The sequence below is a fragment of the Falco punctatus genome (genome assembly GCF_963210335.1).
Source record: "Falco punctatus genome assembly, chromosome: 3".
NCBI classification, from domain to species: domain Eukaryota; kingdom Metazoa; phylum Chordata; class Aves; order Falconiformes; family Falconidae; genus Falco; species Falco punctatus.
Window position 1 is genome coordinate 59,365,915 of NC_137582.1, and position 13,523 is coordinate 59,379,437.

The 13,523-nt window shown below is 41.7% G+C and overlaps 1 protein-coding gene across 27 annotated transcripts in view; it reads right to left on the reverse strand.

Annotated features, from left to right (window-relative positions):
• The window catches only part of EPB41L3 (erythrocyte membrane protein band 4.1 like 3), a 144,045-nt gene that overhangs the window by 57,744 nt on the left and 72,778 nt on the right, over nt 1-13,523 (reverse strand). For 26 of the 27 annotated variants that reach the window (XM_080381251.1, XM_080381249.1, XM_080381248.1 and 23 more), the window contains exons 2-3: nt 9,373-9,572; nt 4,094-4,291 (exon numbers count right to left, since the gene is read on the reverse strand). In XM_080381251.1, the coding sequence (XP_080237377.1) occupies nt 4,094-4,291; nt 9,373-9,561 (387 nt within the window). In that variant the 5' untranslated portion in view covers nt 9,562-9,572. The remainder of the gene's footprint in view (nt 1-4,093; nt 4,292-9,372; nt 9,573-13,523) is intronic. The other variant, XM_080381229.1, reaches the window with a different exon arrangement.

Consider the following 13,523-nt stretch of genomic DNA (forward strand, 5'->3'; position numbering starts at 1 on the left):
CCATCTGCGGATTTGGCCGCTTTTGACAAAAAGTATCTCTGATGCTGATGCTGGCTGGGAGAAGGCAATGAAGAGCCCAAGAAGAACCACTTCCAGCGGGGGTGGACATCTGGGTAGAAATCACCACTCACCATTCCACTGAGCAGACTGCACCGACTCCTGTGACTGCGCGCCCATTAGAAACCTCCAGCTTCTTCACGACACGGGAGAACTGCTTAGCTTAGTGTTTTTCTCTGACAGAGTACCAGGGACAATGTCAGTGTACAGCAAACACTTCTGCTCCAAAAGCCAACGGCTGTCCCTGGGACAGGCAAAGCACCATTAGGTGGCCATCCCACCTCTGAAAGGAAACACCCTGCTTAAGGAAGCCCACCGCTACTGCCTGTAGGCTTCCAGGTGAGAGTGGCTGTACAGATGGTATCACTTCTGCTTTATGGTTTTGGAGGAGGACGAATGAACAGGTTGGGTTACCTACTTAACCTGGTTTTGGCTTCTTAACATCTTACTGCATGACAGACTTTCTGGGTCAGGACACATACAGCACACAGGCAGTAACACTGTAAGGGCTCAAGAGAAAGCTTTTACCTGGCATTTGCTTAAGATCCTTTCACTGAAAGGACACCACATTAGATGAGCCACTGTTAACATCAGCTTTGAAGTTAGCTCCATGACATTTTCCCTTGTAGCTACATCTCATACAGTATGAAAAACTCCTGGCGTCACAAATGCAAAGTACTGAACGTGAGAGAGACTGAAAAATACAGCAGAAGGGAGTGAAGAGGCTCAGCATTAAATATGGAATAAGAAAGAGGGGCTTCTGAAACAAAGGACATCAAGAGGATAATGGAGTAACCAAACCTGCCTCAGAAGCATCTCAATCTGTGAGTACGTGCTATTTCGGCTGTCAGGTTGTTAACTGGATGAACACATAATTGATAACCTTTAGGTTGTGCTCTACTTGAGAGCAATAAGCTCCTTTAAATGCTATTAATATTTAACATATATAAAAGCATTTCTCATTTGCAAAGCACTCTACAGAGTAACTGATGGATTTGATAACGATCCCCAATTCCCAGACTAGGGAACACAGTTCTGAAGGGGTAAATAACTAGCCCATGTCCAAATCAAGAGTCACTGACAGAGCTGTTATTCTAGCTCAAAATTAGGTTTCTGAGTTTCTGGTCCTTCTAGACTATACTGCTTAGTAGCCTTCAGTGGGTAGAGCCATGACACACAGACAGAGCTGGAAGACAGAGGCTGACAATGGGATAACATTTCTGACTCATCACCAATTGTCACATCCCTACCCTGGGCCACTGTCCACACTGAAAGATTCAGTTAAGTGGGTTAAACACAAGGAGTGGAAATATTAAGTATTTCATTGCCATGTGTTGTCCACCGCTCTCCCCTTTCTTTTAAGGAATTAATCTTGGAATATTTTTTATTTACTGACCTCCACAATTTTGTTAGGTCTTCCAATATATTTTTATTTGTTTATATATACGTATATATATATGTACATTTTTCCCCAGTTTCAAGGGATTCAGTAAGTTCACTTGTAGGTGATACTTAAAACATGGTAGCATTTTTCTGCAGTGTGACAGATTATTTCTCAGGTTGTAGCACTGAGCTGCTGTGAAATAGCCACAGTACTTTATTACCCAAAATTACTGTAGGAGAACTTAACCTTCAGCCTCCTACACAGTTTCTGAAGTGTCTTCTGAGACAGACCCTCAGACTCCCTGCCCTAATAACTCCCTCTGTATATACTTTTTCTTCATGGGAGAAAAAGCACAGTGAAAGTCACATCATTTCTTTTGGCTGGACACAGCATCCTTTTGCTGCAGCTGAACTTTACAGACATGGGAAGTGGACTCCCCTGTCAAACATTCCCACTGGCTGGAGTGGGCTGTGCCGGACAGGTACCTGCAGTTGCATCCTCAATATGCACAATATATTGACAATACCACCTAAGAAGGATGGAAAGTCTGGATCTTCCATTTAAGGTATGTAAATGCATGTATCACTCCAGCTGCAATTGTTCCCTGAAATATTTGTGCCTCCTAATCAACTTCTGTTTCAACAACACCCAGTGGTCTTCTCATCACCATAGCCTTACAGCTTTGTCATTGGGGGATTCATCCTTCTACAAACTCTATTCTCATCAATATCATATTCTGCCTAGGGAGTCTGATCATCTTAGAAGCATATAAAGTGATTATTGATGACAGTCAATACAATTTCAAAATATTTCAGCAGTGTAAGTAGAAAAAATGAATACAAAATTTATACTGGACATGATTACAGAGCTGTTCAAAACTTGCAAAGCAGAGAAACCTGACAAGCAGTAAAACATGATGGCTTCTATACACTAGCATTTTGACACTTCAACTCCAGCAGGGTCCAAGTTTAGTGAAAAAGTGAAACTTCCTAAAGGAAAGTATTATTCACATAATCTTTTTGCATAAATGGAGGCCTAAGAAATCTCCCTTTCTGCTCCATCTTATATTCTCATAAAGCTCAGCCTGCTAGACAAGATTTCCATAGAAATCCTATTTGGTAAAATTTGCTTGATTGTATTCCAAAAAGTGACTCACATTTCACAACCAAGTGGCAAAGGCTGAAATGAGTTTGACTTTTTCCATCAAAGCTAGTATTAGTCATTCTTCCAGCTTAACAGTTTGCACGCTATCCTTGACAGACAAAACTCAGACTGCAGGTCAAGAAATTACAATTTTATAGTCACAAAGTATGTGGCCAGATAGCTGTCACCAGACTGAAGGAAATAACAAAGGACTCGGCCAGTGAAAGCTGAAGATACTCAACAGCATAAGCGCTAAGTTGCTGTAAGTGCTGTAAAATCGCAGCTCCTGTTTGCAGGTAACACCTAGCACAGCAAAATTTGGCCCAAACTCTGAAGTGGCAGATCAGTAAAAACCATAAAGTTCTTCCCTGCCACTCTCCAAAGCACTTAAAAGGGGAGCGGCTGGAGGACGCAAGCGCGGAGTGCGATCTGGTTGTAAAGGCGTCGGGACCTGGCTCCCAGTCAGGTACTCCCTTCCTCCGCCCTCTCTCCTTCTTCATGTTCCTGCATGTTCCCCTTTCAAGCCTACAGAGTATTCCATCTCTACCTTTATATTCTGCCATTCTCCCCAGGTGTTTTTTCTTCTCGGCGGCACCCCACAGTTACCCAAAGGAGGGCTGGCTTTGCCGAGCACTCCAACGGCCCCTTCCCCTCCTGCCGGCCACTCGGCCAGGGCTCAGCCGTGCCTCATGTGCACGGCCTCCTAAGCACGGCCTCAACAAGGTTCAGGACAGGCTGCTCCACCGTCCAAATACCACCTCAGTAATGACAGCTGAACGGAGCAAGGGGTCCACTCAGAGATGCTGAATTTTCTCACTTTCTGCTTCTCTGTGACCTTCTGGAGTTGAAGGCAAGGCCTCCTCTTAGCACGGGTCTGCCTGCAGGCACAGACTGGTTCCTAAGTGAGAGTGCAGCAAAGACCACCACTCCCCAAAGTAGGCTCCTGGCAGAGTCCCAGCAGGGAAGGCGAGTCTTCTTACAGAAAACCACGAGCAACTTTCTTCCAGTAATGTTTAGACACAGTTATGATTCAGAGACATCATGGAGAAGCACATAAAACTCCCCACTCTCGCTGCTATTTGCTCCTGACATTTCCCCCACCTCCCCTGAGCATCTCTCATGTCCCTACTGATCTCAATTATTGTTTGGACAGTGACTCAACATGAGTCTCCACTCAGCAGAGCACCAAGAAAAAGCAAAGCCCGATGAGATCAAAACCCTTCATTTTTTACGGGCTTTGCTGCCCATAATTCATTTTCTGCATTCTGTTGTGGCCTGTGTTGACATAAAATTAATCCAAAGTCTCTGGCTGTTCCAGGGACTGCTCGCAATCCCTCACCCAGCTCAAATCTCTGCAACATCTTTAACCTCCAGAGAAAACAACTGAAGCATCTCTGTGCTTGGCGCTGCTGAAATATCACGACACTCATTCTTTTGCTTAAATTAGGGATTTAATTTCAACTATTTTCCTCCAGACCAGATGAAAAAAGAAGACAAAAAGCAATTTACCTCTACTTCACAGGCATATTCTGATCCATCCAGGAGTGTCACTTTGCACTGCATATTTTTCGGCTTCTTGACGATCTTTAGAGGAGACTTGGAAAGTTTGCTTGACGATGATCTTTGAGAGAGCTTGTCGTCTTCTAGCTGCTGGTATTCCAACTGTTTTGCACTCGCTGCAGCAAACTCCTGTTCTTTGTCTGTAGCCTATAAAGAGAAAGAAAAAGACTTTTTGAAGTGATATTAACCAATCATGCCATGCAGTAGAGTATGCACCCTAGACCCAAGCATTTAAATCAGCATTTAAGGTGGGGTTTGAATGAGAAAGCCCCTGATGCAGGACAGAGTCTTCTTTATCTATTGGAAAGGCTTCCCACATTCCTCCCAGCACCCCCTCCTCACTCCAAAATGTACACAATATCCCTGAAAGGAGAGCATGCATAAAAATATTTCAGGCTTCTGCAGTTTCCTTAGGCAGAAAATCCCACTTGGACTTCTTGGACCTATTTTTTTGGTCTGTTGGAAATGCTGAATAATTGGTAAATGCTGTGGTTAACAGATACTCCTACAGTTTCTTGATGCTACTTTTAAGTATTGTACCTGTTCAATTGTATGATGCTTCCATGGTGTCACACAGAACAGGAAAAGAACATCAGGGTTGCACTAATTTTGCTGTCAGTAAGGAAACAGTCCCCTGAATGAGGGCACAGATCCCTCCGTGACAGTGTGAATTCACAGGGGAGGCTGACATGCCTGGGACAGCAAAAGGCTCCCCAAGTGTCTGAGCAAAGGGTTAAAAATCCAGGATGGAAGTGAGGGGCCAAACAGCTTTCATGTCCAGCCCGCTGGCTAATGGATGATAAACACAGGATGAGAGGCTGAATTTTGCTCTCTGCAGATGCCCGGTAATTCTGGCGAGAAGTAGGTGCTATTTGAAAGACAAATACACTGTAGGGAAAAGGGGCAAGAAGAAACAACTGTGGTTACTTTTGCTTGGGTTTATCTGAGGGTCAGACTATTTGAAGAGTTCCTGTAATGCAGCACAGCCCGTGGTCCTCTCCATGGCGCTAGATGAAAGCCAGAACAGCCTTACAGCACTTCACTCTTCCTAGCAACAGCACTGTGCCACAGTCATTACCCTCCTCATCAGCTATGCCCCTGACAGTCTCCAAACAAAACCTCAACAGGCGTGCAGTAAAACCTAAGCTAAAGCTTAAATAAAATAAAAATAACATTATTCTCTTATCTCACTACAAGGAAGAAAAAATAACTGTTTTGGCTCTGAATGATTTCAGTGTAATAAGCAGCACGCATTGTTGGAAATATATCGTAAATTAATCCTCTATGTCTGTTTCCATTCACTGTATGTAAAAAACCTTCATGAGAATGGAGCAAATCCATCCAAAAGCTTTAATCTGCTTTGAGACCAGAACAACCTTGCATCGTATAGCCAGCAACGACAGCGTACCACTCAATCACAGGGAACCTTCCCCGACAGATTTCATACAAACAAGCCATATGCTTCCACTCTGCCTCGGGGTGAATGGGGAAAACAGGAGTTTGGAGTTGGCTGCGCTACCAACAGTGCCATCTCCCATCAAAGCCCCAAGAAACTGCAAAGAGGCAACTGCAAAAAGACCCCACGGTTCTCCTTTCCCTGCAAGAGAGGACACAGCAATGGTCTCCTGGGCTTCCCTGGGTGGGGAGACTAGAAGAAAGTGGGGCTAGAAAGATGAAAAAGCAGTAGGTGATTTCAGAATCCACCTCATTCCCTGAGCTGTGGATCTTCTTCCTCGGGAGCAGCCCAGCACCAGCCAGCTCTTCCCCCACCTAGCTCAGAAGCTGAGGACTTTCTTCTTCCAGCACTTGGACACCAGCTCCATGTCTGGATGTCAAGGTCCTCACATACCTTGAAGGCTGGCGAGAGATGAAGGCACAATGTATGTCAGTGGATTAGCTGTTTGCTGAGCATTTAATGCTGACAGTGGCTGTGACGAAGGGGGACAGTCCCCTCAGGCTCACAAAAAGGCTTGAGGCCAGCTACCCCTCTACCACGACCGTGGCCAGCTGGCAAGTGGTCCAGCCTAGCGAAAAACGAGACTGAAGATGTCTCTGTGAAGAGCTGTGCTGCTGCTGATGGACAGAGGGGCTCTCTGATGATTTCTGTATGTTTTGTTAAAGAAATCTGCAAGGGCAGGTGCACATGCACTTGTGTGGGTGCAAAAGTAATTCCTGTGCTGGAAAAAAATATGCTGTCTTATCTGGTGGCTCACTGGATTTCTCATGTGAGAGTTGGCACTTCACGCCAACAAAAAAAAAAGACCAAACAAACAGAAGCATGTAATTAATCTTTTTCAAGAAAACATGAAAGCTGCTTGAAAGATAAGCCCACAACAACAAGGGCACTCAGCAGCCATTTAAATTTTAGGAGCATCTTCTGCCCGCAAACAATTCCTATGAATCCTAACAGATTGGTGATTATTTTCCTTCACGAAGACACTTAGTATCTCAAGACTAGAGCAGACATTTGCTTATTTCTAAAAAATAGTACTGATGTTATTTTGGTTTTCAAGGTTCCTGTCTACAGTAAGATCAGGGGAATGTGTCTAGGTTAAAATCATACAAAGGGTTTTCTCTCATTTGTCTGAAGAATAAAACATGCCAAGAACTATTAGAGAAGATCCCCCAAACTATGCTGACATTTTCAGGCACTGAAGTACTTTCAGACTGTATTAAGCCTCTTCTTCCTAAAGAAATCTGACATCCTGGTATCTAGAAAAAAAAAAGCGGCCAGTGAAAAACCCATGCACTCAGTGAATTATTTCTACCTCTGCAAGCATAGCTGTATTTTCTCCTAAATTCTGCAACACACTTCTGTGCTGTATTTTAGCAGTATTTTCAGTGTTGTGGACTAAATTATAGGGCAGCACAAGCTGCTTCAAGGTTTGTGTTTTCTGAGCATAAGCTCTCTCATCTCTGTCTATATTACTGTGCCTTACTACAACACATGAAGGGGTATGTTCAAGCCTTCTGAAGCTGGACCCCCTGCTCAAAACAAGCCTTTGGAGTCACAGGATTCAGCAGTAATGATCTTTGATGCTTCGCAGCTTCTCACTGGGGTGTGAAGTGATATTACCAAGCTTGCACAATGTGTGAATCCCATCTACTTATGGCAGTTGCTCAGAAATGTTAGTGCCCAACCCATGTGATGCCTTCTTGCTCTTTTTCAACAAGATAGGAATGCAGGAAGATAGTAAGATTGCATTATCATACCTGATAGGAAGGATTAATTTCTCTACTAGCTGCTAATCTCAACATGAAGAAGCCTTTTTGTCTTCATTAAAATGTTCTTCTTGTGTGCGTACAGAATGACAACCAAAAGTCACTGTCATGGATTGGCAACTTAAATCTTTCTTCCCAAGGTTCTCTCACATGTGTGATTGCAAAAATCATCAACTTCTACACCGCGATTACAGACAACAAGAGAGAGAATTTACTCCTTCAATTTGGGGCTTTTAAAATGATACGATTGCTAATAGCTCTGTCTTTCAGTGCTGTGTTTAAGTGGTTCTTTCCTGTGATCCAGACACTTAAGCCACTACAAAATATACTAGGCAGATCACTGCAGCTGGATTTGGCAGTCAGCTTACAACAGCAATATTTGGATTCAGGTGGGTAATCTCAGTGGGAAGGTCTCACATATCCCTTCACTAACCCAGTTCTTCTATCAAGGCTTCTGCAGACACTGGCTCACAGGTGACCTTTGGGAAAGGAAGGGTTCACACAGAGCATCTCAGGTCTCCAGACACACCCCCATAAACACAAACAAACAAACAAACAAACAGATTTGTTGCCTACGGGTTTTTTTGTGGTTATTTTGAGGCTTGTTTTGGTTTGGGTTTTTTTTAATTATGAAAAGAAACTTGGGCAGAAAGCTTACTGAAGATGTTTGGAAGAACAAAATTAGTAATACTTATGTCTAGGCCTGACAGAATCACACTTAAAATTAATGATCAGTTTGTGCAGCACCTTTCTTTTTTGGACAAGCAGCCCTGCCTCTCTTCCCCAAAATGCAATTTCTGACCTATTTCGGAAACTATAATTTTCCCATCATCGGTGGATGTGGGAGCAAGAGCAAAGAGGTCTTTGGTGGGTACACAGTGAGGCTCATCAAGGGTTATCGACAGTAAAAACAGTTAACAATAAAAAAAGCAGTTCTTCCAATGGTTGATCTTCAATAGCGATGAACACTAGAAATCCTACCCTGTCACATTTGTTGTCCCAAGCATTTAGGTAACGTACCTCTAAACGAGGGAGACACAAAAATACTTTGTATCTGAAATTGCTTACACCCCTATTTCTTCTGCACCAACTGCAAGTTTGGGCTGTAGCTCTGTGGAAAAAAAGCTTAAAATCCAGGACCAAAGCCAGCTCTAAACAGCTTCTACAGGAGTACTCCCACTGATTTTAGGTAATGCTTTACATCTGCTTGCTTCACCAGCACTGTCTCCCAACTAGGTAAAATTACAGGACTCCAAACAATCTGAATTTTTCAAAAGGTGGAGGAGAGGAGGAGTTAGACTGACTCATTCTGCTCTTCAAAGGTGCATGTGAACAGGGGGAGGTCATAACCTTACGGAACTAAGTGTCGTGATTTGTAGGTATCCCATTAATTGTGTATCACTTACCCATGAAGAACAATGTCTGTTAATCCTGTTGACTGGAAATTATTAACAAGAAAAAAAAAAAAAAGCAGCTTCTGCAAATTTAGTAAGTGCAACAATGAACCAAATGGAAAAGCATGTGATAGCTCTTCTGAAACCTATTACATGAGTAGTTAAAGTAATTATAATGCAGTCATTTCAGAACTATGAGAAGCTTAAGGGACAACTGATTCTTCATGGCTCACACATCAGACAAGGAAGCATGAAATCAGTTTTCGGCAGGTGTCGAAGAAGAAATGGACTCTGAAAACATTTTCAGCTTCTTAAGAATTGGCACTGTTTGCTACCTAATGCAAACGCAAGATCGAAGGTGCTTACTTATATTTAAGCACTGGAGGCAGAAAGACTTGACATGAATTTCAAACCATTCTGTGCGAGAACTATCATTTTTTAAATGCTAAAGACAAACCAGTCAAGATCTACAGCATCACACTAAGCAGCCCTCCGTGTGTATCTGAATAGACATTTCCACTCCTAACACACCAGCCTTGTTATTTCCCAGGAGCCGTAAGCGGGCATGTAGCTAGTTGTGTGCAGTGAGCATACATGCACAGGCTCCCTTACCTGCTCCTTCTTCACTGGCGTGCTGTGGGCTGCCACAGCCGAGAACTGCTCGAGCGCGTTTTGATGCTCTTCGCTCGGCTGCTGCTGCTCCTGCGGCTGGGTCTCCGCTGCCCCTTGCTGCGCAGCGCCCTCCTGCTGATCCTGCTCTTTATCCTTGGACTCAGAGTCCGATCCTGATTCTGTAGTCATGGTTGGTTATTCTGTAAGAGAAGGTGAGCAGACCTACTGAGTACAATCTCATAAATGCGTATTTGTAAGCTAGGCTTAGCGACTGGAGAAACACCACGTGCAAAGTTTTAGTATTAATATGCTCAAGACTTTAAAACTAAAGTGGCTGTCACGCTGGCCCAATGAGGATCCCAAGGAACGCTTCCCTGGTGCAAAATAACAGGTCTAAATCCATCCGTACTCTAAGGGAGAGCGTGTTGCCATAAAATCTTATTCTACATCATAATATACAGACATCATAGGTCTTATGTTCAAGTTAAATATAGACATACAGTTCTACATAGTTCGTAACTCATAAAAGGAGAGTAACACAATGAGAAAAGCTTGTGTGATGGAGTGCCCTAAACCCAACACAACTCACTGCAGTTTGGGTTTCTAAACCATGTGTAAACTTTTGAAAACATTCAAATTTTTGATCTTTACATTGAAGTCAACAGGACTTGAACTCCTAGCACCTGCACTCCCTTTTGTAAGTGGACTCAGGTACTTTTGAGCTTCCAGGCAACAGATATACTAGAAACACCTGAAGTGGGCCCACCAACATCAGTTCAAATGTACAACTGTCTTCACGCCCAATTCTGTCCTTCCTGCTTGAATTCATCCATGTCTGCTACTCCTTTCTAAATGCTAGAGCACCCAAAAGATAAATACTTCATTAAGTCATTCTAAGAGTTAGATTTAAAGTGATTATGACTTTCCTTGAATGTGAAAAGTTTATGTTTGAACTTTTTACAGTACTAAATCAAAATGAAAATATTAGCAATATTCATTCAAAGTCTTAACTATTTCAATTAAATAGTTTTGTTACAAATATATAGTTGGCACCCAATTCTCAAACCACATACAAGCAAAACCCAACTTAAAAAAAACACTGTGATTTTGTATCAAAACAAGGATTTGAAAAAGCAGACTGTGCCAGTTCAGCAAGGAGAGTGTGCTTTTATGTTTGTTACTCATACACTCTTATCCTTGAGCATTTTGCTTTTAAGCAACTTGAATACAAACCAGCCTGGTGCAATCTATTTCTGTTTATCATCAGTCCATGATTTCTTTAACCTGGTAACCATAGCTACTATGTAATTATAAGCAGTTCCGCAGAATATACATCTGCTAATTCATCTGCTAGAAGGTCACCATCAACTCTTCACATACACTACAATGTTTACTAGTAGAAGCAGGTTTACGGAAAATCACAAAAAAGTACAGTTGGTTGTTTTTTCCCCCCCCCCCATTTAAATGCTTAATAAGCGACACTGCTTGATAGAAAATGTTTTAAATGAGGCCAATTACTGTTTTAAAACTCATTTACGTGTTCTGCACTTTCAAGGCTAAGTTCTCCAGTGAATACACGCCTCTGTACAGCAAGCAAGTGCACAGCATTCAGCCTCTGCCCATTTTTTGCACTGCATGTGAGGATGGGAGTGCACGTTCCTCCCTCCTGCATGCCAAAACAGCACGAGAGAGAAGCGGAACTAGAAAGCATACATGGCAGATTTATGCTTCGGGCCACATTTTCAAAGCACTAACATATGACACACTTGTTTAGGAATACATCAATAAATTTCTACACTCAAACTGGAACAGCAATTTCAAAAATACCTTTTAAAATTTATTGTTTAACAAATGTTCATTAGCATCTACAAAAAGCAATAATTAACTCATGCCTATTAAAATGTGACAGTCAGAAAGGCATTCTTCTAAGCAAGCTTCAGATGTCCACATGTGAAATGGTCACTTTAAACGCAGAGGAGAAAACCAGATGTTTCAGAGAGCGCTTCACCTGACCTATTTTAGATGCCTGCTTTAAGCTGAAATAAATCACAACTTGGACAACTTTGTCTGACTCACTAGGAAGAAAGCCTAAACAAGTTCCTCCAAAAGTAGATCAAACCAACCCATCCTCCCATTTTCAATCCTGTTAAACACCGGGTTTTGTACGCTTTAAAAATTAAATTGCAGAACAATGTTAATCTCTCAGAGTTTTGTTTCGCCCATCTGTCACATCAACGTGGAATACATTCTTCATCTGGTGCTATTACAGTTGCCTTGCTTTAAAAGCACCCAGGTCCCCACAAACTTCATAATTTTTTTCCCTTGCTCTCAAAACCATGTTTTGTACAAGTATATGAAGATATGAAATGCAAACTAATCAAATAATTCAATAAAATCAAACTATGTATTTGAATTTCCCCCCAGAAATTATTAATTAGGAAGTAACAAAAAGCTAACTTACAGCTACAAAAATCATCGCTCAAACAACACCAAACAGCAGAGGTGACCAATACAAAGTGTAATGCATGGAAGCTGTAGTACAAAGTCTTTTTTGCCCCCTCTTTATACGAGTAAGAGCAGTAAATAGAAAGGAACTGTCATACTTGCTGTTGGAAAGAGTCAGCACAAGTATCTTGAGGCATTAATCTATATAGGATCAGATTGCCAGCTGATAAACATCAGAAGCCTGCCTGCCTTCAGCCACCATCACTGCCTCTCTGGAAGCTCATTTCCGCACCCTGTATAGCTTCTTTCCTAATTATCATTTTTATCCTGGCTGTTCATGAGCATGGACACACGGCCATTTAAATTAGCCCCATAAAACACAACTTCATGTAGCAGGAGATGAAAACAAGTTTTACTCTTCTTGCCAGTTATTACCTTGCATCTCAAGGAACAACAAACGTGATTCTTAACTTCTTCTGGGACAGTCCCACATGAAGCTGAGCTTTACCACACTGTGAGTTACTCTCTGGGACAGGTTTTCTCTCCAGTTACACGAGTCCTGGCTTGCTCTAAGAGTGCTTTGTTAGAAAACTTTTGGTGCGTTATCAAATATTTTAGTATAAGCAATTCCCTGGATACAATATTCCTGTCATTAGTCAGACAGCAGATGGATTTAATTAACCCAGGGTTACCCATTTCCAAATGTCTTCCTTATTTCCCTTTGCATACAATATGTTTAATAACAAATACGGAGAACAAAATACTATTGATTTCACACTGTTATCTTACAGACATAAACAGAAGCAAAGCAAACACATTTTGAATCCAATTTTTTTACAGACTCTTCAGATGACTGTATCAGGATTTATCTCACTTCACCTAGTGCAGGTTGAAAATACCTAAATTACAAGGCAGAAAACCTTCTTTCAGTGCTAACCAGCAGGTTGTTTTGCCTTCCTCAGCAAACAGCTGCTTATACAAATGAACTTTGAAAGCATTTCAGTTTTTATAAATGGCACAGTAACCCTCCCAGAAAGAGGCAGCTTCACTTATTGGAAGAAGTAACAGTAATCTTAAGAAATTTAACAACATAAATATTATTCTACCTTTGTGTGCATGCAGCAAACCTGGCAGAATAGCTAGTAGTGTCTACACATTTGCCAAACACGTAATTGGCCGAGAATTTCTTACTCTTGTTTAATTACTTTATTTACTATACCGGGCTATGTATCAAAACCATGACTTCTAATGTGAATTTCAGTACAGGAAGAAAGAAATCACTGAAGTTCCTTAAACTTTTCCTGTTGCCAGCACAACCCCCGTATCAAATTCCCCTTTCCAGCAAACAGAAAACAAACTAATGAAAAGAAACCAAGAGCACTACTTTATACAAATGAGGTAATACTATGCAAGCCAGATGTGCCCTTGGATAGCTAAGTTTTGGCTTACAACCCAATATTCAAAGATTCCAAAAGATTAGCAGAGTCCAAACTTAACACAGATGCTGGTAATACTGGATAGTCTAAGGCTAAAGTCAATTTGACTACAAAATTCAATCGGAATGAAAATCAAGTCTTTTGATTAAAGAGGAAAATAAAAAGCCAAGAACTAGCTTATTTTAATCTACTACTTAAAAATTAAGCTAAAAATGTATGTACTTTCAGCAGTGTCAAGGTTTAAAATAGAAGTGTTTGAGAGCGCTGCAG